This window comes from Podarcis cretensis (genome assembly GCF_951804945.1).
Source record: "Podarcis cretensis genome assembly, chromosome: 2".
In the NCBI taxonomy this organism is placed as follows: Eukaryota; Metazoa; Chordata; class Lepidosauria; order Squamata; family Lacertidae; genus Podarcis; species Podarcis cretensis.
The window spans coordinates 18,740,871-18,767,718 of record NC_137171.1 but is presented as its reverse complement, the minus strand read 5'-3'; the positions used below and the strand labels follow the sequence as shown (position 1 = coordinate 18,767,718).

Sequence of the window (26,848 nt, the reverse complement as noted above, 5' to 3'; positions counted from 1 at the left end):
AATTTGGAAAAGTGCGCATTTCGAGGGATGGTTAAATTTCAGTTAGCGTATTGTTTCAGAAAGTGAATCCTTACTTCCGAGTAAGGATTCCTAGGGTCGTGCTAGAAGGCCCACTATATTCAGTGAAGCTTATTCCCTATGAAGCAAATTTTGAACTCCCCCCTTAATTTGAAACCACTTCCAGATTGCTTCTCTATTATAAATGCTCCGAGCTGTTTTGCAAATTTCTTTCAGAACTCAGCAGCCCCGGGTCCGTTTGCAACACGATGTTCTGAGCTCGCTAAGAGGCTTTCCGAAGTTGTCATGTGAGCACTTCCAGAAGGAAACGTTATGTGGGGAGGACAACCTTTCCAGGATGAGCCCATTGACAGGCCTCTGCCAGGGGAAATCCTGCTCACAGATGCCACTCAACACAGGCCCTATAGATAACTAATCCTTTTACCACAGTTCCATGCAAATGATCTCATAATGCTGCCTGTGCAAATGAGCCCTTGCCAAGAGAACATAAATGCAAGGCTGCTTTTCCAAGGGAGAATCAGCAGGTGGGAGGCAGGCCGGTGCAACCCTCTCCTGCTAATACCCACCAATTCCCCATTGCACATCCTTCCCCTAGTACTTTTAACTCACAGCAGGGCTTGCTTCCAGTTTCGCAGCCCAGCTGCAGGGCAGGGAGCTGCAGAAGGAAAGAATCAGGAATCGAAGAAACTATTCCCCACTCCCATTAGCTGTATCAGGAAAACGCCAGTTAGGAAAGCTTGCTTTTCTCACAACATCAGCCCCCAATGAGGCCCCACAGTCCCTTGTTTTGGAAATCCAGACTCGTGGCTCTCTCCTCGCAAGCCAGGTCCTTGGCATAATCACAGCAAAAAACAACAACACCTCACTAATATAAGCCCTTGCTGGCACATGTTGCTGCTGGAGCAGCCGGATGCTGCTTTTTACAGGTTGCAAAAGAAAAGGGGGGTAAAATCCAAGCCAGAAATTTCATATCCTTATCAAGTTCCATTAAATCTCAAACCGTTTTAATTTTCTAGGCTAATGTGCAATAGGAAACTGAATAGCTAGATGACTTTCTCCTACGGAAAGCAAATGAGGACTTGGTTGCTAAAAATACAGCAAGTTCCGCTTGCCTGCAAAAGCCTTACATGGAAGATGCAGGTTTCTTGATGTTTTCTGTGTTTGACAGTAGCTACTTTTAGGAGTTCTTTCCCACTGATGGAGAACCCATCGTTCAAAAGCCCTGGAGCAGGAATCTAGAATTTCATCCATTTTTAAGTCGTGACCGACAGGCCAGCCTCGACGCAAAAGAACAAATGGATACAAACCTGGTGCCAGAAATGGCAAAATGAATAAGTAAATAATAGTGGGGAGTGGGGGAGCATTTCAGCCTCCCTGGTCACTCCAGAACTGACTTTAGCAGCCATCTTTCAACAAAGAAACTTCAAGAGGGAAAACGCAGCTTGAAACCATAGAATTGCAACTCATCAAGAGATTTGGTGCCATCCACTTGTAGATTGAATCAAAGGATTTTTATCACACTGTATGTGTCGATTGGCTTACCAATGCTGGGATTTCTGTGTTATAAACAACAACTGGGTCTGGGTTTTGTTTTTTGTTTTGAAGAAACGCAATTCTCACAGCCTGTACTTTTCTGCATTCCATTTCCTGCTCACTTCAGCTACAATTCTCTCCTTCCACCCCACCCTAGAAACAACCAAGAATGCATATGTATGTATTTGCAACTCAGGATAACACTTCATAACATTTGGTGAAGGGGACTGCGGTCCACAAAAGCTCGCGCCGTAATAAATCTGCAAACTGTCTGTTGCAGCAAAAACAGCAGTTTTTCAATCTGGAGGGCCATGTCTGAATGGGAATTGGAACCCCTTGTGTTCTTCCTGTACTAAAGCACAGTACATTTCCAAGCACAGTTCGAAGTGTTGGTGCTGACCTTTAAAGCCCTAAACAGCCTCGGCCCAGTATACCTGAAGGAGCGTTTCAACCCCCATCGTTCAGCCCAGACACTGAGGTCCAGCTCCGAGAGCCTTTTGGTGTTCCCTCACTGCAAGACGTGAAGCCACAGGAAACCAGGCAGAGGGCCTTCTCGGTAGTGGCACCCACCCTGTGGAACGCCCTCCCATCAGATGTCAAATAAACAGCTACCTGGCTTTTAGAAGACATCTGAAGGCAGCCCTGTACAGGGAAACTTTTTAATGTGTGATTTCAGCGCTGGAACTCACTTGGACTCCATTCTGGCACCTCTCAGGTGGGTGCCACTGCTATCATAGAAGAATAAAGGGTGAGTTATTCATGGTGAGTTCTGGCTCCTCTTTTTCTAGAAAATAGCATTATGTGATGTTTTACAGTAAAACCTTGGTTGTCGAACGTAATCTGTTGCGGCAAACCGTTCAACTTCCAAAATGTTTGACAACTGAGTCGTGGCTTCTGATTGGCTGCAAGAGCTTCTTGCACTCAAGAGGAAGCCGTGTTGGACGTTCGGGTTCCAAAAAATGTTCAAAAACCGGAGCATTTACTTCTGGGTTTTCGGCCTTCCCGGAGCCGAAACGTACGATAATGGAAGCGTTTGGGAACTGCTGTATTATGTTTTTATATATGTTGGAAGCCCCCCAGTGTGGGTGGGGCAACTCAGTCAAATGGGCAGGATATTGCTATCCTTCTTATTGTTATTTTATAAAGGTTACTGGGATGGCACGGGAAGGAGCTGCTGGAAAAGCAATCCTTGTTGCTAGCAACATACAAACTGGCCACAGAAATAAATCTCCTTGAATAAGCTGGAACTTTATTCCAAATTAAGTAAGTTCATGATCAGGGTATGTTGTGTGCAAGGCTTTTTTTCCCCCTGCTGGAACTCTTTTTCTAGAAAAATAGCACTGGTTGTGTGGAATTCATGATCAATGGGTGGGGTGTGGGAATGTAAGACATGGGGTGGGAAGAAGCAGCTCTGGGAGGGGGTTGCGCTGCCCCTTATATAATGAAGCAAGAGAACGATTTTTAGCCCCTAGTGTGTATGTATGCACGCACACACACTCACACAAAAACACACACAATCATTCTGTTTGTTTGCACTCGAGTCTCCCCAACAAATCTCCTACGGCTGATTTACCTGGCCTGACTGGACTCTGCATGCAGTTCTGAGAAACCATGGTAGGGTGGGCCGACGTGGATGCTCTGCTGCTGAGGTCCATGACGGAAGGTGATGCTGAGGTAGATTGCTGAAGAGCTGGTTGATGAGGACTGTGGTCGTGCTGGGCCGGGCTGGGCGGAATGCCGTTCTCCGAGAGAAACTCTTCCAGGTCCATGTATTCCAACTGGAAAGTGTCGCCATCGTAGGGAAGGGTCTTGTCCCATAATGTAGGACCCAGGAAAGCGGACTGTGGGACCATAGCATTGGTATTGTCCTCATCCAGCTTTTTCTCTTTGTCTTTTTCTTTATAAAATGCTGAAAGGGAAAGAAAAGAGAAAGAGAGAGGGGGCAGAAAGGGGGCAAAAAGTCAGTACGTCCACAGAGGAGTTTGTTTGTTTGTTTGTTTCCTTGCTTTATAGGAAAACGACAACAGCAACCCTAAGAGTTGGTTCTCCTCCTGCAATTACGGCTCTCTCCGTACGGAAAGCTCTACGTTTCGGTATAGGGTTTTGAAGGGCCTGGGATAAATTATTTTCGACTCATTAAATATATGCAGGGTTTCCGCCTCTGTTTCTAATTAGCAATTCATCTGTACACTTGGCTTTGAGCAAACGTCAAGATCCAAACAACACTGCAAGGTTTCATCAGAGCGTTCGCAGCAGAAGACGGAATTGGAGGCGGGGAAAGGGAGAAGAGGGAGAGAGAGATGGTAGAATCGTAGAATCGGAAGGGACAACAAGGATCATCTAGTCCAACCCCTTGCAATGCAGTGAGGGAGGGAGGGAGGGAGAAATTAGAGCAAATATTGTCTAAAAGGACATGCCCCACAAGTTGAGAGCGTCATTTTAGAGGATGAAACTTAATTTTTGCCAATTTAGTCAATGAGGGGCGGTCTTAAAATAGCGTGTGTGTGTGTGTGAGAGAGAAAGTCAAATCTGCTATTATTTTTGTGATTGGGCAACACTTCGCTTTGCAACTCTACGTCTAATTAAAAAGCACATAAACTGCTCTCGGGAAAACCAAAGAGATTTAATTTTACCTTCTGAAAATGCCAGGTAACGCTTAATGATGTAATAATAATGATAATAATAATAACAATAATAATAAAAACTGCAAGTGCGTGACAATCCTTTTTAGTGATTTCCGTGCAATTTTACACACATTTTCCTTCCCAAGCAAAACTAGACTGTCTTCATTTCAGCAAAACATCTTCTGAATTCCCAAGTCATGTTACAACTTTTTAACACCCCTCGTTTGGGGAATCTGAAAGTTGAAAAATCCAACAGGCCCTTACTCTGCCAGCAAGTTCTCTTGCACAAAGAACACTGAGATGGATCAGAGTCTCGCAGGGTTCCAGTTTATCCCAATAGGGTTTTAACGGGAGAACTTCCGAAGAGCTGAACTTTTAAAGGAGAATTTTGATCCCCACCCCACTCCTCTCAAAAAACTTAATTGTCTGGCTCTGAAGAATGACCTGAATTGTTTTCTGTTTTACAAAGTTGCGGAGCCTATAGCTCACAAGACATACCATGGTCCCATTGATCAAGACAAATAAATATAATAGCCTCTATCGTCCACAAGAAAGCAGAGTTTACAATATACTAGAATGTCCTGGTGATTAAAAGCACGCAGCACACAGGCAGAAGTGGTCTTTGATTACAAAGATGTAAACGAGCAAACAAAAGGTTATTTAATGTGGAAGGAAATCGTGTGATTTAAATGAATCTTTCCCAACAAAAAACGGTGGTCGCTGTACTGCATAGGATGTTCCCACAAACTACACATTGATCTCTCTTGGTTTTTAACTAAACTGCTTTAGCAGCAAGAACAGAGAGCTGGAAAGGCAAGGCTGAAGTCCCCCACTTCTGTATCTACCATTGTCTGATCTATTCTGCCCCATACACCTAAAACATTTGGGTGTTGGTTTGGGGGGGGGGGGCGGGCAGTTGTTGCGTTTTGTTCTTCGCAGCTCACATTTGCTTGAAGCCACAAATGCATATGAACTGTTTGCCCCTTAGGACTGAGGAATACAGGCACTTTAGGACTAACAGCTGCCATAATTTAGGTTTTCACTGGGGAAGTGGCCGTGGGGAAAGGGAGGCGTCAACACACCCATTCTTTCCACTACTCAGAGTAAAGCCACTGGAGTCAGTGTAGCATAGTGGTTAGAGTATCAGACTAGGACCTGGGAGACCAGGGTTCAAGGCCCCGCTTGGCCATCAAGTTCACTGGGTGAGCTTGGGCCAGTAACTGCCTCTCAGCCTAACTTACCTCACAGGATTGTTGTGGGGAATAAATTGGGGGGGGGGGCATTAACACCACCTTGAGCTTTCCCAGAGGAAAAGGTGGGATATAAATGCTTTATACACACACAAACAAATATGTTCACTGCATCCCACAGCCGTGTTTCAGTACAGAAAGAAGAGAGACCTAATCAAGGGTTTCCAACGTATCTTGTAGCTCAGTCTTAACTTCCACATAAACTGGGTTTAAGAGTGAGATGCATAAAAAGAGATTTCCTGTCATTATGCTGGATAAAAAAGGCACTATAACAGCCCAAAGATTCAAATAAGCAGAGTTACACATCTACTCAGACATAAGTTCTGTTCAATGGGGCTTACTCCCTGATGGGTAGAGGATCCTATAGACAAGTTAAACTGCAGCCTAAATTTCTAAGATAGTTAAGAACCTCAGGTTACATACACTTCAGGTTACATACGTTTCAGGTTACAGACTCCGCTAACCCAGAAATAGTGCTTCAGGTTAAGAACTTTGCTTCAGGATAAGAACAGAAATTGGGCTCTGGCAGCACAGTGGCAGCTGGAGGCCCCTTTAGCTGAAGTGGAGCTTCAGGTTAAGAACAAACCTCCAGAACGAATTAAGTACTTAACCTGAGGTACCACTGTATTTTTTTTAAAAAAGGTTTACAGACCCATATATGTTTCCAGGATTTAGGGAAAGAGATCAGCTGTCCACAATTGACCGTTTATGATTTGCCATGATCTTGGATTAATTCTGAACTTTCCTTCCAGATATGCTCCCTCTGGAAAAATCATTATAATCTCTGTGTCCTTTTCTTATTTATGGATTCCGTGGATTGCTGTGTGTCACTCACAAGACCGAATGCTACAGGTCCATGCACACTTACTTGGGAGTAAGTCCCACTGAACGAAGTGTGACTTGCTCTAAAGGAAGCATGCCTTGGATCAGCCTGCACAGGCAATACTCAAATATCACATGCGGTATATGAAGCTGTCTAGAAAACTACAGGGAAATACTGAGTGCTGCGCAGTCTGCAACAGCTAACAAGCCCCATTGCTGTGGATTCCAATGGAGTGTGCATTGCACCCTCTATGTCAAAAACACCACAAACACTCACACTCTTAGAACCTACAAAAGATGTAGAATAAGTCTTTGCTAACATATTTACAGTGCCAGTACCACACCAGTGCCTGGCGTGCTCTGATCCATGGGGTCACGAAGAGTCGGACATGACTAAACGACTAAACAACAACAACATATTTACAAAAACCTATTGCAGCTTTTTAGTGTAAAGAGGTATTTGGTAAGGGTTCTGTTTTGCTTACGTGCAAATCCAGAAGCATAGCTGAAAGACATTTTGCGTGCTTTCTTCTCTTTAAACTTTTAAAATAATAATAATCTAACACATAAATCCATTCTCCCACGTGAGAGAAAGACTGAATTTTTTAATAGCTGTAATTCTAGGCATGCACTTCCTTGGAACTCGGGTCCACGGAAATAAAAGATTAAGACTTCCAAGAAAACCGATGGCAGGAGCTGATTGATATCTAAAAGCACTAAGACGCCAGCGCCTTAACTTCCCATTTAAATCACCTTCAGAAGTAGTGTTCCAAGTGTGCTTTACAGACAAACAAGGAGAATAATAAAAAAGCAATAAAAATCATAATCAGCTGGCTTACTCTTTAACTACACATGCCATAGTAAACAAATTAAAGTCCAACCCTATGAATGTTTCTATTACAGTAAACCCACGGTTACAGCACAAGCCTAACGCATAGACTCCGGCTGCGCAATTCTAAATACACTTCCTTGGGAGTAAGCGCCCCTAGACCCCAGCTGAGGTTCCAGCTGAGCAAAACTCAGCAGTATTTTCCGGAGAGAAAGCACGGCGCCTCTCAACAAGCAACGGAGTTGTAGGATCCGCAACCTAAAGGAAAGCGCTCCGGCTCCTGCCCGGGGCGCACGGCGGACGCGCCGCGCTCTGCATTGATGCGCAAACTTAAATGTGGGCTTTTGCGCGCTTGCACGAAATGCGCTTTTGCGCGCTGCTGCTGCTGATTAGGCAGAAAGCAGTCTTTTAAATATCTTTGCGCGCTGTACCGTGTGTGTGTGTGTGTGTGTGTGTGTGTGTGTATTGGTCCAGAGGAGAGGAAGAAGCAAGCGGGATAAAGCGGGAGGGGGAACCCCAAAACCACTACCCCAGCCTTTATTTCCCTTGCCCCCGCTCCCCATTTCTCTCACCGTCTTCATGCTGCAGCGGTAGCTTGAGCGGGTTTTCCAGCAGAGATTTCAGCACCCCGTAGGTTGGAGGTAGGAAAGTTGGATTCAGAGGCAGAGGTCGAGCCATGGTCCTGATCTCTCTTTCTCGCTGCCCCAAAATTATTCTTTTTCAAACCAAGAATAAGAAAAAGGAGGGAGGACAGGAGGGCGGGCGTGGGTGGGAAACCCAAATTAGGAGGTAAAAGGAAGAGAATGGGAGGGAGTGGGAAGGAAAAAAAACACCCCACTGCTAATAATTTTTCTGAAAAATAAAAATAAAAATCATCAAGGGCTCCTCCTTTTGGCGAAGTTCTAGCCGGCTCCAGACGCTCCGAGGAAATGGGGACGTCCTTTTGCTCGCTTGATCCCCTTTCGCATCAACAACAACAGAGGCAGCAGGAGGAGGGGAGTAAAGGGGGGTGGGGGAGAAAAAGAGGAAAGAAAAGAAAGAAAAGGAGAGAGGCAACCCTGACAGCCAGGCAGCCAGGCAGCCAACCAAGCTCCCTCGCTCGCTCCGCCCAGACCGAGGAGCTGCCGGGGGCCGCCTGCGCCGCGCTCAGAGCAGTTGGCTGTCCATGTGCGGACGCCGACGAGCGTGACGCCCAAGGGCGGCCCTGCGCCCAGGGAGGCGGAGTAAGGGAGGGGCCGGCCAGATCGCCGCCCCCGGCCCGCGATCGGATCCCGCTTATCCGCCGCCGTCGCCACCCTGGTTGCTCTTCTCGGGCGCTTTACTCCTCTTCTGCGCCGGAGAAGTGGCGGGAGAAAGGATGGGCGAGAAAGGACTTTTAAAGGCGATTTGGGGTGGGGGAGGGGGGCACCGGAGAAAAGCTGCAGAGGAAGGGAAAGGATGGGGAAGGGAAAGGTTAAATTCGTTCCGGAGCGCCTGTTTTGCAAGATGCACTTCTGGAAACAGAGAACTATAGAGTTGGAAAGGAAGCCTGAGCAGTGCTTGCCAAACGCGGGTCTCCAGCTGTTTTTTGGACTACAATTCCCATCAACCCTGACCACTGGTCCTGCTAGCTAGGGATGGTGGGAGTTGCAGTCTAAAAACAGCTGGAGACCCAAATTTGGGAAAGGCTTAATTCTAATCCAACTCCCTGCAGTGTAGGAATATGCAGGGATGGGACCTGGAGCCTTGGTGTTATCAGCATCATGCTCTAACCAACTGAGCTATGCTATGCAAGCTTTCTTCTTGGTTGCCCTGTGATAGCTCCATTAAAAAAAATAAAAATCGTGTGAGAACAAAACAGTTTGCCACATGAGCATGAATGAATGCTGCAGATACAACTGCAGTTTAAAAGAGGCAGCGTCAAGAAGTCCGTTCGAAAGTTGGCTTCCTCAGGGCAAGTTCTTGCCTGAGGGGAAAGAATGGTTAGCCATCGTTGTATTTGTCTGCTTGCTTCTTTGGTGGGTCTCAGGGCGATTCACAGAAAGAGTCTTGGGAGACTGCAGTGGGCATGCCCCCCCCACAACTCGCTGGCAAAGTGCTGGTTCCCTTGGCCGTACAGTGATACCAATCCCACCAACATTTCTCCAATGAAAATTTTGTTCCGACTCTCCATGACCCCATGGACCAGAGCATGCCTTGGAAACTCTCACTTCCTTCTCATAGTGTCTCCTTTTTTACATCCATTGAGTTTTCTTGGCAAAATACTGGAGTGGTTTGTCAGTACCTTCTCCAGGTGGATCATGTTTAGTCTAAACTCTCGGCTATGACCTATCCATCTTGGGTGGCCCTGCAAGGCATAGCTCATAGTTTCTTGGAGTTATTCAAGTCCCTTCGCCACGACAAGGCAGTGATCCATGAAGGGGCTGGTGAAAATAGGGATGTCCTATTCAACAACAACAATTTTACTATTTATATCTCTCCCTTCTGACTGGGTAGCCCCAGCTACTCTGGACAGCTTTCGTTATGAAAACATAACGAAACATTAAACTTAAAAAACCCCAACAACTTCCCTATACAAGACCTAAAGGTTGTACTTATCTCCTTGACTTGGGGTACGCATAACTCCATACCCTCCTACATTTTTCCCAATGAAAATAGGGATGTCCTAAGGAAAAGCGGGACATTCTGGGATCAAATCAGAAACCGGGACGGCTTCTGTAAATCCGAGACTGTCCCTGAAAAATAGGGACACTTGGAGGGTCTGTGATACAAAAACATTGTGGGTTATGCAGATGGAGGTGTCATGATCTTTTTCTAGCTGCTGGGTTGTGCCAGAAAGTGTCCCAGGTTCAGTCACATCATAAGTTGTTCTGCCATTGCCGCATCTTGATTGACGCCTTCCACTCATGTGCAACAAAGGGTCAATGTGCAAAATCGTGATTGATAGGTGACAGTTTCCAGGGACGCTGTGGGAACATTTGTTGGTATTACCACATTAGCTTTGATTTCTGCAGCTGCTACTGAGCTGTGGGTTCTGCCGTTGGGCGTGCATCGATGGAATCACACCGGTGTTGTACCAGTGCTAGCAGGGGCATAATATCACCCATCAGCTTGACAGGACCACAGGATCAGTCTTAAGGATCATCTCTTAAAGATTTAGGGGGCCTTCTTCAGCTGCAGACTTAACACAGCTACTGTGCTACAGTCTTTCTCCTGTGCATATCAAAAATCTCAAGATTTAAAAGTATGCAGCAGGTATTTTAGAGACAGATGATTATTGCTGGTGCTAATGATACTCAGAGTAGAACTGCTGAATTAAATGGACTCGGCCTGGATAGCTCAGTTGGTTAGCGTGTGGTACTTCTAACACCAAGGTTGCAGGTTGAATTCCCCTATGGGACAGCTGCATAGGTTAGACTAGATAATTCTCAATGTCCCTTCCAACTCTACGATTCTAATTTTATTGAGCTCAACCGGTCTGTTCTGACTATGACTTGATTGTATATCACCTGGAGAAAATGCCTCCTAATAATGCTGAAAATAATTACAGAGAGGCTATTAAAGAGGCTTGATCATGGATCCATCATGGATTTCTATGGAGAGTTTCAGAGCATAACATGGGCACAGTGCGTTAAAAGCCATCCCACTCAGGAAGGACCACTAGATTAAAGATTTGGACACATCCATGCTATGCAAAAAATACTAGTTACTGGACACTTAAGTACATAAATATAGGGCGATTGACACCAGCAAGGGAGAATGGCTGGCACTGCTGCATGGGGAGATATGGTACATAATGAATTCCTATTTGATATGCACATAAATAAAGGTGGAAAGAAGCCTTTGAGAGGTTTAGGGTTAAGGGATAAAGAAGGTAAACAGAAATATAAGCTCCAGGAGGAAAGGAGAATCTGAGAAGTGCTGATAAACAATATTAATCTGAGATTAGTCTTAGAAAAAGGATCCCTTGAGAAGGGAGCGCAGGACAATTCGAACTTTTAAACGTATATTTTCAGCCCAAAGCAACAAACACACAGCACAATGTTATTAGATGAAATGTGATATTCTGCTGGACAGGAAAACCAAATGGACCTGTCTCCTTGTTAGATTGCGATACAAACTGTTGGTTCCTGTGAACCAGAAGAATCTAATCCCTAGCACAAAAGGGTAGAAAGTGGCCTGTTTATTAACCATATAAGTATTCAACAGGAGCCACTCAAAGTGCCACCTCCACCACATGCATCACACCATCACTGAGATGTTCTGAGTGTCAGGGAATCACTGCCACAAAGCTAAGTGTTGTTGTGCAAATCAGCCAAGCATTCTCTCTGTCTGGAGTCTGGAGCCTACACTCAGAGCATGGCTTGCAGGGATTTGATTCAGCAACCCTGCATGGATCAGAGACAACCAGGGACCCCAAATAATAATGAATTATTATCATTACTCTGGGCAGCCCCCAACAAAATATTCAAAACACCACCCTGAGTTCCATGGAAGAAACAAAGAATATGAATGTAATAGTGCCACTGTATTCTGCTCTGGTCAGACCTCACCTGGAGTACTGTGTCCAGTTCTGGGCACCACAGTTCAAGAAGGACACTGACAAACTGGAACGTGTCCAGAGGAGGGCAACCAAAATGGTCAAAGGCCTGGAAACGATGCCTTATGAGGAACGGCTAAGGGAGCTGGGCATGTTTAGCCTGGAGAAGAGGAGGTTAAGGGGTGATATGATAGCCATGAAGGGGTGATATGATAGCCATAAAAGGATGTCACATAGAGGAGGGAGAAAGGTTGTTTTCTGCTGCTCCAGAGAAGCAGACACGGAGCAATGGTTCCAAACTACAAGAAAGAAGATTCCACCTAAACATTAGGAAGAACTTCCTGACAGTAAGAGCTGTTCGACAGTGGAATTTGCTGCCAAGGAGTGTGGTGGAGTCTCCTTCTTTGGAGGTCTTTAAGCAGAGGCTTGACAACCATATGTCAGGAGTGCTCTGATGGTGTTTCCTGCTTGGCAGGGGGTTGGACTCGATGGCCCTTGTGGTCTCTTCCAACTCTATGATTCTATGATTCTATGAATGTAATAAACAACCATCCAAATCCACTCTCAGGTCTGATTAGGGATGGTGTGGGGAGGAGAAATTCAGCTTGCATTGAAAGACAAATCTACCTATTTCGGAGTTTCCAAAATTTGCAGTTTCCAAAGCAATTAAGTGAATTGAAACACACCCATCCTTCAAAATTTGCATTTCTCCCAGTTTGGCAATGCATTTCTCCAGCCCAAGCAATGTGCATATATTTTTGTATATTGGTGAAACCAATATACAAAAGATGTGTTATATTGGGGAACACCACTTTGCAAATGTGTGTAAACGAAGCAAAATTGCACACAAAAATGTGTATATTAGGAGAATGTCACACTAAAATTATGGTGAATTTTCGTGAGGAATTTTATAAATAATAATCCCAAACTGATGTGAAAATTTGAAGAACTGAATTTAAGACTGGAAAAATGAGGAATCGAGAGGACCCAAAATTCACACTTTAACCCACCTCTCATTCTCTCACGTATGAAAATTTGAGTCTACATGTTTCATGTTGGGTTGTAAATTTGCCAGTCATGTTGGTAAAGGGACCCCTGACCATAGCTGTCAACTTTCCCCTTTTCTTGCGAGGAATCCTATTTGGAATAAGGGAATTTCCCTTTAAAAAAGGGAAATGTTGACAGCTATGCCCCTGACTGTTAGGTCCAGTCGCTGACAACTCTGGGGTTGCAGCGCTCATCTCGCTTTATTGGCCGAGGGAGCTGGAGTACAGCTTCCGGGTCATGTGGCCAGCAGGACTAAGCCACTTCTGGCAAACCAGAGCAGCACACAGAAACACCGTTTACCTTCCAGCTGGAGCGGTACCTATTTATCTACTTGTACTTCATGCTTTCGAACTGCTAGGTTGGCAGGAGCAGGGACCGAACAACGGGAGCTCACCTTGTGGTGGGGATTCGAACCGCCGACCTTCTGATCGGCAAACCCTAGGCTCTCTGGTTTAACCCACAGTGCCACCTGCATCATGTTGGTATTCAGCACCTAATTCCACCACCCGTCATCAGCTCCCGAGGAAGTGAAGCAAAAACCACCTAGCAGCACCCATTCGTGCAATGGGCTGTCATCATTCTGCATCTAAAGGACTGCACTTTGATTGGAGATGACCGGGGGGGGGGACTACTGCTGACATGCAGGATCATAGCAAAGGAATCACTCAGCTGTACCGCTACATGGCAGAGAGATTATCAACTTCCTAGGTAAAAATCAACCAGTGTTTATGTTCCTTTTACTGCTGTTACTTTCTTCAGAGGAACTCGGCGCGTTTGAAGGTCAGGTTCAAGGAGTGCGTTGGAGGAAGCTGTTACCCACTTTATTACTAACCAATTAACAATTATTGTGATGGATGATGGGGGGTTGGGAATATGTGTGCTTGCGGTCCACAGTGGAAATCCTTCCCAATAAAGGCTGGGTCACCCACTGGGCCTGGGATAGCTCAGTCGGTAGAGCACGAGACTCTTAATTGCAGGGTTGTGGGTTCAAATCCCATGCTGGGCAAAAGATGACCCCTGTGGTTCCTTCCAACTCTATACTCTATACCAGGGGTCAGCAAACTTTTTCAGAAGGGGGCTGGTCCACTGTCCCTCAGACCTTGTGGGGGATTATATTTTGAAGGGGGGGGGGGGAATGAACAAATTCCTATGCTCCACAAATAACCCAGAGATGCATTTTAAATAAAAGCACACATTCTACTTACGTAAAAGCATGTTGATTCCCGGAGCATCCGCAGGCTGGATTTAGATGGCAATAGGGCCAGATCCGGCCCCCAGGCCTTAGTTTGCCTACCCATGCTCTATACTGTGCATTGTGCACAGAATGCAAGGGAATTATAGCTTTAGCAACTGCCCAGCATCATTGCTAGAGATGCGGGTGGCGCTGTGGGTTAAACCACAGAGCCTAGGACTTGCTGATCAGAAGGTTGGCGGTTCGAATCCCAGTGACGGGGTGAGCTCCCATTGCTCGGTCCTAGCTCCTGCCAACCTAGCAGTTCGAAAGCACATCAAAGTGCAAGTAGATAAATAGGTACTGCTCTGGCGGGAAGGTAAACGGTGTTTCCGTGTGCTGCTCTGGTTTGCTAGAAGTGGCTTAGTCATTCTGGCTACATGACCTGTATGCCGGCTCCCTCGGCCAATAAAGTGAGATGAGCGCCGCAACCCCAGAGTCGGTCACGACTGGACCTAATGGTCAGGGGTCCCTTTACCTTTACCTTTACCAGCATCATTGCTAACTACATCTCCCAGGTCCCGTTTTTGGAACTTTCACTATACAGTACTTATCAGCCATTGTTATGGGTGTTCACCACTGGAAGCATGAAATTTAAAAATGGAAATGAAGAGCAGTGGTTAGATCAGCTTTTGCCAACCTGGTTCCGTCCGGGAGTTTTGGACTGCAACTTTGAGTCAGCCCCAGGCAGCATGGACCACGGGCAAGGCAGCATAACAGTTAAGGAACTCTGCTGCTCTATCCTTTCTTAGTCTGCACAGGAAAATTGCAATTTGCTCTTTTCCAAAAGCTCTGTCGGCGCACGCACTTCGCAGCTAAGTCACAAGGCCGGCAACTTCTACTATTTTATTTCGAACCATGCTATTTTTAGAAAGCTACTTAAAGCCTAAAAACAGAGACTCGTAGCAGAACCAAAGGAATTTCAGACTTCATGTTAAAAATCCGAGTGCGCTGTTTTTAGAACTGAACACCTGGGCTGTCTCAAAATTACACTTGGAGGTTTGAAGCTGGCCCATCTGTTATGTTCCTTGACCTCTAAACCATCCTCAGCCCCATTCTCCAGATTCTGAGCAAGCCATACATAGTCGTGCTGTTACAGGATTTCACGTTGCGATCAACGCGGGGATTGCTTTTGTTTTAATGGCGTGTTTTTGTTTATTTAAATGAGATCACTGGGATGTACCTGGGGAAGGCCCATGACTCAGTGTCACAGCATCTGGCTTTGTATATATAAGGATTTGGGTTCAACCACAGCATCTCCACATAGGAAAATGGGTTGATACCCTGCCAGTCCGTGTAGACAGAACTGAGCTAGAACTGGGCCTGACTTGGTACAAATCTGCTCTTTTGTGTGAAAAGCTGTACACACATCCAGCAGTGTAGCATTAGCTGTCAGTGCCCAGGTGTCCAGGATATGGGTAGGCAAACTAAGGCCTGGGGGCTGGATCTGGCCCAATCGCCTTCTCAATCCGGCCCGCAGACGGTCCAGGAATCAGCGTGTTTTTACATGAGTAGAATGTGTGCTTTTATTTAAAATGCATCTCTGGGTCATTTGTGAGGCATAGGAATTTGTTCATTCCACCCCCCCCCCAAAAAAAAAATATAGTCCGTCCCCCTGCTGAAAAAGTTTGCTGACCCCTGGTCTAGGAGGTCAGTCAAGTATTTACTTCCAGAGTCAATGCTCAACACATTACCTCTGGTAAATGAGCGAGCATAGCCGCTAGAGGGCTGTGAAAATTTGTGATCCAGGCTTTTGAGACCCATCTACCCATGTACTATGGGACGTGGGTGGCGCTGTGGGTTAAACCACAGAGCCTAGGACTTGCCAATCAGAAGGTCGGCAGTTCGAATCCCCGCGACGGGGTGAGCTCTCATTGCTCAGTCCCTGCTCCTGCCAACCTAGCAGTTTGAAAGCAAGTCAAAGTGCAAATAGATAAATAGGTACCGCTCTGGTGGGAAGGTAAACGACATTTCCGTGCGCTGCTCTGGTTCGCCAGAAGCGGCTTAGTCATGCTGGCCACATGACCCAGAAGCTGTACACCGGCTCCCTTGGCCAATAAAGTGAGATGAGCGCCACAACCCCAGAGTCAGTCACGACTGGATCTAATGGTCAGGGGTCCCTTTACCTTTACCTTTACCCATGTACTATCTCAGGGATGTCCAACCGATCGACCCCCAGTTGTTAGAAGTCGATCGCGGTGAATCGCGGGCTCAGTTTCCTTTGTGGGGGAAAAGGAACATCCGTCCCTGCCTCCCTCGCTCTCTCCTTTAACCACACACATTTTCAAGAACGGAAGACGGAGTTACTGCTGGTGGGATTACTTCTTGTTTAGCAATTTATGACACGCCCAAAAGCAGCAGAATTCTTGGTTTCCCTCTCCAAAAACAGCTGAACAGATTTGGCTATTCGCCCCTAAAAAATGCTCAACAACTTAGATTCTCCCCCCTAAAAAAAGCTTAAAAACTGTGGCTTGCCCCCTAAGAAAAGCTCCACAACTTCGACTCATCCCCCGACAAAAAGCTCAACAATTCGCCCCTCCTAAAAAGAAAAAGCTGAACAACTTTGGGTCCCCCCCAAAAAAATGGGTAGCTTACTTCTAAAAAAAATTTTTCCCCCTGGATCGTTCCAGTGCCCCCCTGAGAACGGTATCACCCACTTTAGGAAACACTGGCATAGACCAATGTAAAGAAGAAGAAGGTACCTTTTATCATATGTGTTGGTCAAGTAAGGTAATAAAAGCTTTCTGGAAAATGGTATATAAGGAACTGAAAAAATATTTAAAATAACTTTTGTAAAAAAACCCCAAAAAACCAGAAAGCTTTTTATTAGGAATTGTAGGTACTGATATCCCAAAGGAACAGAAAAGACTTTTTATGCATGCGGCATCAGCAGCACATGTGCTATTAGCCCAGAGATGGAAAGAAGACAAAGTCCCTAGCAGAGAGGAATGAAAAAGCTGCTAGACTACGCTGAAATGGCAAAACTGACCGGAAAGCTCAGGAACCAAGAAGACCAAGGAGACCAGAAAGAATGGGAAAAAAATTATAATTTATTTAGGAGATCACTGTAAGCAGATGAAAACATTAGCAGGATTTCAATCTCACTTGTAATGTAAAAAATACTATGGACAATATGGATAGATACAAAATAAAGACTATGAAATAATATACAGTTGAAAATGTTGGCACTAAAACCCATCGAGGGCGTGGGGGTGGGAAGTCTCGAGATTCAGAGAAATCTCTTTTACCTCAGGTTACAGACGCTTCAGGTTACAGACGCTTCAGGTTACAGACTCCGCTAACCCGGAAGTAGTACCTCAGGTTAAGAACTTTGCTTCAGTATTGGAAGACGCAAGAACTACCTACTCTGGAAGAATGGCAAACAAAGGTGATGGACTTTATGGGACTGGCTGAGATGACGGGCAGAATCCGTGACCAGGGGAAGGAGACAGTGGAAGAGGACTGGAAGAAATTTAAAATATACCTTAAAAACTGTTGTAAAATTGAGGAATGCTAAGATGTCAAGGGGTAAGAAACAGAGAATTACAGCTGTAACTAAAAAACTAAAGGAAATTTAATGAAAGGGAATCAGGATAAATTGACCAAAGGGTTGCTAAAGAATCATAAAACAAGGATGCAGGGATGGGGAGGTATGGGGAAGTCGAAGGAAAGAAGGTGTATGAAAATACAATTTTGAAGTTATATTTGTTTAAATGTTTTGTATGTTTTTGTTTTGTGTTTTGACTTTTTGTTTTGTTCTTTGTTTTTATTATGTGTTTGAAAAATGAATAAAAATTATTTTTTTTTTAAAAAAAAAAGAACTTTGCTTCAGGATGAGAACAGAAATCGTGCTCTGGCAGCGCGGCGGCAGCGGGAGGCCCCATTAGCTAAAGTGGTGCTTCAGGTTAAGAACAGTTTCAGGTTAAGAACAGACCTCCAGAACAAATTAAGTTCTTAACGTGAGGTACCACTGTATATGGATATGTATTTGGTATTGCTATAAATTCATATTTGTGAAATCAAATAAAAACGATTTCAAAAAAAGAAGTAGGAAACACTGGCAGAGACCAATTTATTCAAAAACAAATAAGTTACATGACTCTAGGAAATGAACTTAGGAGGAACAAGGTTTATGATGAGGACGATGACGACGTGAAAGCTGTTGGTCCTTTCATTATAACTGCAAAGCCTTTTTTTTTTTACAGAACAGGTTGTGTCCCGGCAAATTACAGCAGAGCAAATCAGGCAGGAGGAACCGTGTGCAGAACATGTGACGATTCACCGTGGAAGAGCAGCCAGTACTTTTACATGGTCATCTGAATCCCGTTGCTATGCAACGGGGATAACTTGCTCGACGTCAGGCCCCGTTCAGATACAGTAGATAAGCACAGGGTGCTGTGCCCACACTACTCATGAAACCTCTTTTGCTAAGCAATATTTATGGGGGGGGGGGGGGGGATGATGCGAATAAAGGGGCATGTTTGTGGAATCAAGGCTATCCTATGCTGCCAATAAAGCATGCTGTTTGCAAGTGCTAATTAAAAGTGGAAACCATTCCTGCTTCAGCTTGTTGTTGTTTAGTCGTTTAGTCATGTCTGACTCGTCATGACCCCATGGACCAGAGCACACCAGGCACTCCTGTCTTCCACTGCCTCCCGCACCTTGGTCAAACTCATGTTAGTAGCTTCAAGAACACTGTCCAACCATCTTGTCCTCTGTCATCCCCTTCTCCTTGTGCCCTCCATCTTTCCCAACATCAGGGTCTTTTTCAGGGAGTCTTCTCTTCTCATGAGGTGGCCAAAGTATTGGAGCCTCAACTTCAGGATCTGTCCTTCCAGTGAGCACTCAGGGCTGATTTCCTTCAGAATGGATAGGTTTGATTTTTTGCAGTCCATGGGACTCTCAAGAGTCTCCTCCAGCACCATAATTCAAAAGCATCAATTCTTCAGCCATCAGCCTTCTTTATGGTCCAGCTCTCACTTCCATACATCACTACTGGGAAAACCATAGCTTTAACTATACGGACCTTTGTCAGCAAGGTGATGTCTCTGCTTTTTAAGATGCTGTCTAGGTTTGTCATTGCTTTTCTCCTAAGAAGCAGGCGTCTTCAGCTACTTTACCGTTACAGTGGTACCTCAGGTTAAGTACTTAATTCGGTCCGGAGGTCCGTTCTTAACCTGAAACTTCTTAACCTGAAGCACCACTTTAGCTAATGGGGCCTCCTGCTGCTGCCACGCCACAGGAGCACAATTTCTGTTCTCATCCTGAAGCAAAGTTCTTAAGCCGAGGTAATATTTCTGGGTTAGCGGAGTCTGTAACCTGAAGCGTATGTAACCAGAAGCATATGTAACCTGAGGTACCACTGTATTTGGCTTGTTTCATATGACTGTAGGTAGAATTAAATTTGCAGCTCATGCCAGCTTTCTTTGCATCCGGCATTAAGCATTCGTTTGGCCAACCAATCATACGAATGAGCACAGATTGCTGACAGGCACACGCCAACATCCGCCACCCCCTCCCCTGCAATCCACAGATGAGGAAAGTTCAACTATTGATTTCTGCCTGTCATGTCACTATTCAAAATACAGGAGCTCGTCCAGGGAAAGAAGAAAAAAGCTGGCATCCTATTGACAAGCCGTGTGGCATTTCCTTACGCTGCTGACGATTGGTGATCTGTGCTTGAAACAAATCGAGTGACACTAAACACCGTTTTCAGTACATATCTGAAACATAACTACCCCCAAGAATGGCTTGAGTGGAAATAAACTCAGTTTGCCACAGTACGAGGCAAGCCATTCATGCACTTGGTCAGGGAATGTGCAATTTCGACACGTTCTCTAACAAGTAAAACAGATGGCCAGGGAATATGTTTAAAATTACGAGCGGCTCTATAGAATCATAGAATTGTAGAATTGAAAGGGATCATAAGGCAAGAATCTTTTGCTCAATGTGGGGCAGCATCCTCTGCCTTGTGAACCATGGTTTGTGTGTGGGCTGGTTCTGGCTACTCACATAACCCAGAGAGGGCACTGTAAATATGCTCCAGATATATCCCATATCTGAGCTATGGCATTAAAAAATAAGTTTGGTGGGTCGAAGCCCCTGTGAGTTCTGATTCAAGTTGGACTCGGGATGCTCTCCCTCTCTCTCTCACTCTCTCTCTCCCTCCCCCCATGTGTGCTTGCAGTGGGGAGTGCTTACCAGGAGGACAAGGCAGCCAGAATTGTGAATGACAAGTTGCTGCTCTTCTAGACACCCTGAATCTGCATAGGTAGAAAGCTATGTGAGAACGTGCTGGAGCTTGCTTTCCCCTCCTTCCTCCCATTCCTTTTCCCCTCTATTTCAGTTCTTCAGTTCTCTATTTTTTTTTAGCAGTTCTTGTTCTTATCTGTAAGTTGCCTTGAGTACCATCAGGCTATGGTATGTATAAACAAACAAACAAATATTATTTGTACCACACCCTAATAATATCAATATCAATTTTAGTATCCTGTCCATCTGACTCGGTGACATTTAGCATATATAATACATACATACATACATACATACATACATAACAAAACATTATACAGTAAAAGGCTTCCCTATACAGTGGTACCTCAGGTTACATACGCTTCAGGTTACAGACTCCGCTAAGCCAGAAATATTACCTTGGGTTAAGAACTTTGCTTCAGGATGAGAACAGAAATCATGCAGAGGCAGCGCAGTGGCAGCAGAAGCCCCCATTAGCTAAAGCGGGACTTCAGGTTAAGAACAATTTCAGGTTAAGAACAGACCTCCAGAACGAATTAAGTTCTTAACCCGAGGTACCACTGTACAGGGCTGCCTTCAGATGTCGCCTAAAGGTTATATAGTTACTCATCTCCTTGATATCTGATGGGAGGGTGTTCCACAGGGAGGGGGCCACTACCGAGAAGGCCCCGGCCTAGTTCCCTGTAGCATCACTTCTTGCAATGATGAAACCTCCACATCAGTTTGTATTGATTAACAAGTAGATTCAAAACTCATTTTTATACATTATTGCCACACATTCTTGTTACATTTTTATTGATGGACTGATTTGCCAGCCAAGATTGTGAGGTAGCACAGGTCATGTTCCACCTATGGGGGTGAGGAGGGGCAGATTTTCCTGATGCTCATGCACAAAGAGACTTTCACACGCCAAACTGGCTCTGTTCTGACAACATGCTGGCCAAACAGTATTCTTTTTCAGACACCCTGGCAGAAAACTGATGGATGGGGAGACTCTTAACGGTGAAGAGCAATTTGAGAGACCTACAAAATTCATATGAATAGGTAAAGGTAAAGGGACCCCTGACCATTAGGTCCAGTCATGGCCGACTCTGGGGTTGCAGCGCTCATCTCGCTTTACTGGCCGAGGGAGCTGGCGTACAGCTTCTGGGTCATGTGGCCAGCATGACTAAGCCTCTTCTGGCAAACCAGAGCAGCACACGGAAACGCCGTTTACCTTCCTGCCGGAGTGGTACCTATTTATCTACTTGCACTTTGACGTGCTTTCGAACTGCTAGGTTGGCAGGAGCAGGGACCGAGCAACGGGAGCTCACCCCATCACGGGGATTCAAACTGCCGACCTTCTGATCGGCAAGTCCTAGGCTCTGTGGTTTAACCCACAGCGCCACCTGTGTCCCTTGTTCATATGAATAGCCGGCAGTGAATCAGATGTAGCAGTCCCCCTGTAACAGGGACCTGTCAGATGCTCCTGGGAAGCTCAGAAGCAGAGCAAGATGAAATGGTTTCTTGCACCACCCCTCTACTGAGGGATAAACTACTGCTGAAGATGGAGGCTCCATTGCTTGTCACTGGAAAGAATCCACCTTCCTACTTCATAGCACAGACTAAGGTCGAGACAGAAGCCAAAATAAGACGTCCTCCTCCACCACCCATTCTTCATAACCCAATAAAGATCTTAATTTGTTTCTTTAAAAGAAAAACAACAGGGGAAGCTCTTTGGCCACCAGTGGGTCCAGCACCTACATTAGAATATCCTCCAAGGTCAACCAGCATACGATTGCAGACTAAAAGTGTTTTCTGCAGACAGTGCAGTATCTTTTGGGGGGAGGTCCATTAAATTTGGTTAAAGGGGGACCTTGGAGGGTTTGTTTTTTGGCCTGTCAGAGGGGAAGCAGGATCTGTACAAAGTGGTTCTTCAGTGATGTGGTTCTTCGGTGATGCAGTCACTGAAATAAATTTTAAAATGCCTTGGAGAAGCATCTTCTAAAAGCAAAAGAAATGTCTCTAAGCTTACCATGAGCTAGCACCAGGGTGATAAGGAAAAGAGAGCAAATACCACAATTGGGAGAGGGGGAAGAGAGAGTTTTTATTGTGACTAACAGGTTAAGCTTGTAATCAAAAGGAATGATTTTGTCCAGAAAGCAAATCCCTTCCCAAGCCCAAATCAGTTTTAAATGTGCTCGGCACAAAAGTACCTAAAACTGTATGTTTGCAGTTCAGGAAGTGTTTTTTGTTTTTGTTTTTTTTTACCCAGGGGCACCTCTTTCATGTCTGCAGTTTTCAGACTTGCAAAATGCTTGAGGAGATTAAGTTATTCATTTTCACACACCTTAAAACTCTAACAGCTGCCCTCGTGGGAAATTACTGCAGCTCTTTCTCTTGAAATTTGGCAAGATTTGTGACCTCAGAAGACCAACCTTGCCTGGAAATTTCACCAATTTTGCAGCAAATATTAAAAAGCTATAGACATCTCATTAAGAAAGTGTGCTTGCACGAAGCCCCTGAAACTATTTACCTGTAATTTGCCAGGCTCTATTCACTCTGAGAATGCCTGCAAATTTCATCCCCTTCTGCCAAAGGAAAAACCAGCAGCTGTTTTTCAAATTTCCCTGTAGTAAATTGTGGGAGCGGCGAAAATGAAGCAGACTCAGAAAGAACTCAAGCCACTTCCGGAGGCGGCGCGAACGGCAATGGCGGTCCTTTTCCTTTAGTGAAAGGGAGCTCTGCGGAGATCGGGTCTTCCGCTACGGCGAAGCGGAGACCCGCGTCTGAAACCCACAGGCAGCAAGAGCCTGTGGTCCTGGGACTCGGCGGGCGCCAGGAGCGACCCTCAAAATGTTGAAGAGACCCCGTAAGGAGCCTCGGATCGTGGAGGGGGTTGCGGCGCTGTGAGTCGATCGCTACTCTGCAGAGTGAAGCCGCGCAGCTGCTGCCGGTGAGCGCTGACCTTTTTTCCTTGAAACATTCGGAACTGAAAAGCAACAACCCGTGAGTAAGGAAGGACTTTTTAAAATTGGAGTCTAAATTAATGGAAATTTGGCTGAAAGCGGAGAGATGTTAAAAGGAAGTCCGTCTTCCGCTGCTATTTAAATTTCAAAGCAAAAAGAGCTGGAGGAGTGGAGCCACTGTAGAGGTTTTTTAAACCATCTGATTTGAGCACTCACTGAAGCTGCTTTGAGACAAAGTAAAGATTTAACGTAATTACTGGATTTAACCTTTACTTGGACTGTGATAATCTTCTTCTATGGGAACTATAGATTTTGACTGAGAAGCCCAGGTACTTGAGCTGCCTGAACAGTAAAACTGTCAGTTTGCAGACTTGGCTATTGTGGATTTGGACTTGCAACACTTAGAGCATTTTAAGACTTGCTACTTTGAAACACCAGTTGACACTTGTCAGAAACAATGTTTTGCTGTCAATTCTAACTCTGCTAAGCATTAGCTACTGAAGGTCTATGGACATTAAATCTGACTTTATTGATTTTATTTGATTTGACTTCTTCTCTCAAGACATTGCAAGCTCCCTCTAGAGGATTTTGGACTTACAGCAGTGACATTATTCTACTTTCTCTTTCCTTTCCTCCTATACGATTGTTTACTCTTGGGCTGTGGAATTCTCATGGGAACAACTCAGCTTGACCTTGACTGTTAGATAAAGTTGGAATGAGTGGCACAAGAAAAAAGGGAGTAAGAACTAGACAAACAACTTTAACCTCAGCATTACAGACACGTAGATCATCTGTACCTACTCTGCTGGTAGTAGGGGAGGAAGAAATTGTATCTACTCTGCCGTAGGCAGGGGAAGAAGAAGAAACTGAGCAGTTACAGTTGGAAGATATGGCCTCAGGAGCAACTGCTTCAATCCTAGAAAAAATTTATGAAAAATTGGAATCCTTGGATAAAAGAGTAGAATCTCTGGACAAGAAAGCGGATGAACAAACAGCTAAAATTGATCAAAATACAGCTTGTCTAAACAGAATAACTGGACAGGTGGCACAGAACGTACAAGCAATTGGGCAGTTAACTGAGGCCTCTGAAGAGAATCGTAAATTGGCTGAGGCTACCAGCCAAAAAGTTGAAAAATTAGAACAAGAGGTAAAACCATTATGTAAACAAGTTGGAGAACATCAGATGTATTTGTCTATGATAGAACTGCGGAACCGGGAAAATAATTTAAGATTAAGGTCAATACCAGAAGATGAAGAAGAAAACCTAGCTGAGTTCCTGACCAAAGAATTTTCCAAGTTCTGGTTTATACAGGAAGAAAAGGGTTTTAAAATTGTATCGGCTTTCAGACTTGGAAGATTTGCAAAGAAAGATAAGCCCAGAGATTGCTTGATAACTTTGAGATCGAGGGAGGAAAGGGACAAGATTTTGGGATTACACTACGAAAAGTCACTGGACATTTTGGATAAAAGAGCAGAAATTTACAAAGATATCCCGAAACAACTGCTGAACCTTAGATCCGCCTATCTTGAATTGGTGAGACTGTTAAGGAGTAATTCAATCATTTTCAGGTGGGAATTTCCTCAGGGATTATCCTTCACCTTCAGAGGGAAGAAAGTCAAGATTAAAACACTTGAAGATAGAGATAAAATTTTGATTGCTTACGGAGAGGACCTTCAGAAAGGAATCGAAACACCCTTGGGGCCTGGAGCATCTGCTGTACCTACTCCCTTGGAACCTGAGGATCCAGAGAAAAAGATACCACCCCTTGAGAAATAACAGATTTGCTCAGGATGTCTCTGCAACTGTTGAGCTGGAATATTAATGGGTGCAACTCTCCGGAAAAAAGGAGGAAATTATTTCATATATTGAAAAAAGAACAATTGGACATTATCTGTCTGCAAGAAACACATGTGACAAGGCTCCATAGAAAAGTGCTAATAAATAAAAGATTAGGCCAAGAATTTATATCTTCGGACCGAGTGAAGAAAAGAGGAGTGGTGATCTATGCAAAGGAGAGCCTATCACCTAAATTTTTATTTAAAGATGAGCAAGGAAGAATTTTGGCAATAGAGATACATTATCAAGGAGAGAAGTTTTTGATACTAGGAATTTAAGCACCAAATGAAGGGAAATCGGAATTTTATAAGAAGTTGCATGAGAATGTCCTGGACTATCTGGACTATGACAACATCATTATGATGGGAGATATGAATGGCGTGGTATCAACCAACATGGATAAGTCACAAAATCAAAATCTTACAAAAGATGGAAGACTACCAAAGACCTTTTTTGAACTAACTGACAGCATGGACTTGATTGACATTTGGAGGACAAAGAACCCCCTGGGAAGAGAAGGAACATTCTTTTCTGAAGCCCAACTGACATGGACCAAATATGGATATCTAGAGGTCTGGCACCTAAGACTGGAAAGGTGGAAATCTGCCCAAAGACCTGCTCCGACCATAATGCTGTAAAGATGAACATAACACTACTACCAGCCGGCTCCTTTAGATGGAAGATGAATGACAATTTGTTTAGAGATCAGGAGATTACCAGGAAGGCCCAAAAAGTTTTGAAGGACTATTTTGAGATAAATTTGAACACTACGGTGGAAAAAAGAATCATCTGGGATGCAAGTAAGGCCGTGATGAGGGGGTTCCTGATACAACAGAATGCTGTAAAGAAAAGGACACAAAATGAGAAAAAAGATAAGATTTTGGAGAAAATCAAAGAACTTGAGAAGAAGCTAAGATCTAATCCGAAGTCACAGCCGATTCTTAGAGAAATTAAACTCCATCAGGCACAGTATTCTAAATTGATAAACCAGGAAATAGAGTGGAAACTCAAATTAATGAAACAAAGATCATTTGATTCGGTGAATAAATGTGGGAAACTGCTAGCATGGCAGTTGAAAAAGAGACAGAAACTAAACACAGTTACAAATTTAGAGACTGAAGGAAGAAACATTCAGAACCCTGTGGACATTAGAAAGTGTTTCCAAAGATACTTCAAAAAATTATATACTCAAGGGCCGCAAGATGAGGACGAGATAAAACAATTTTTGAAAAAGAATGGATTACCAAAATTGTCACAAGAAAATAGAGTAATCTTGAACTCTAAAATAACACGACAAGAGATTGAACAAGCTATTCAGAATATGCAATTGGGCAAATCTCCAGGGCCAGATGGACTAACCTCCAAGTATTATAAGACATTGAAAGGTTATTTGATACAACCAATGCTGGAGGTTAGTAACGAAATTTTGGAGGGGAAAAAGGCGCCGGAATCGTGGAAAGAAGCTTTTATCACATTGATACCCAAATCGGAAACTGAAAAGACTCAACTTAAGAACTACCGCCCCATCTCCCTCCTAAACGTGGATTACAAAGTATTTGCAGACATACTAGCAAGTAGATTTTAAAAAGTCTTGAATCAGGTAATTCACAAAGACCAGGCAGGCTTTCTCCCAGGAAGACATTTGTTTGCTAACACAAGGAACATAATTGACATTTTGGAACTTTTGCAAACAAATATCAACACAAAAGCAGTTTTAATTTTTATAGATGCGGAGAAAGCCTTTGATAATATTTCTTGGAAATTTATGAAGGGAAATTTGGAAGGGATGGGGGTGGGACGGAGTTTTGGGAACGGGATTGACGCAATTTATTCAGAACAAAAGGCTAAACTGATAGTTAACAATGTGATTACTGAAGAGTTCAAAATTGAAAAAGGAACACGACAAGGCTGCCCGATTTCCCCACTGTTATTTATCTC

At 44.4% G+C, this 26,848-nt stretch overlaps 1 protein-coding gene across 2 annotated transcripts in view; it reads right to left on the bottom strand.

Moving 5' to 3' along the window:
• HLF (HLF transcription factor, PAR bZIP family member) overlaps positions 1–8,084 on the bottom strand; it is a 66,364-nt gene extending 58,280 nt beyond the window's left edge. The window contains exons 1-2 of one of the 2 annotated variants that reach the window (XM_079965662.1): positions 7,649–8,084; positions 3,125–3,460 (exon numbers count right to left, since the gene is read on the bottom strand). In XM_079965662.1, the coding sequence (XP_079821788.1) occupies positions 3,125–3,460; positions 7,649–7,754 (442 nt within the window). In that variant the 5' untranslated portion in view covers positions 7,755–8,084. The remainder of the gene's footprint in view (positions 1–3,124; positions 3,461–7,648) is intronic. The other variant, XM_079965663.1, reaches the window with a different exon arrangement.
• Between the last annotated feature and the right edge of the window lie 18,764 nt (positions 8,085–26,848).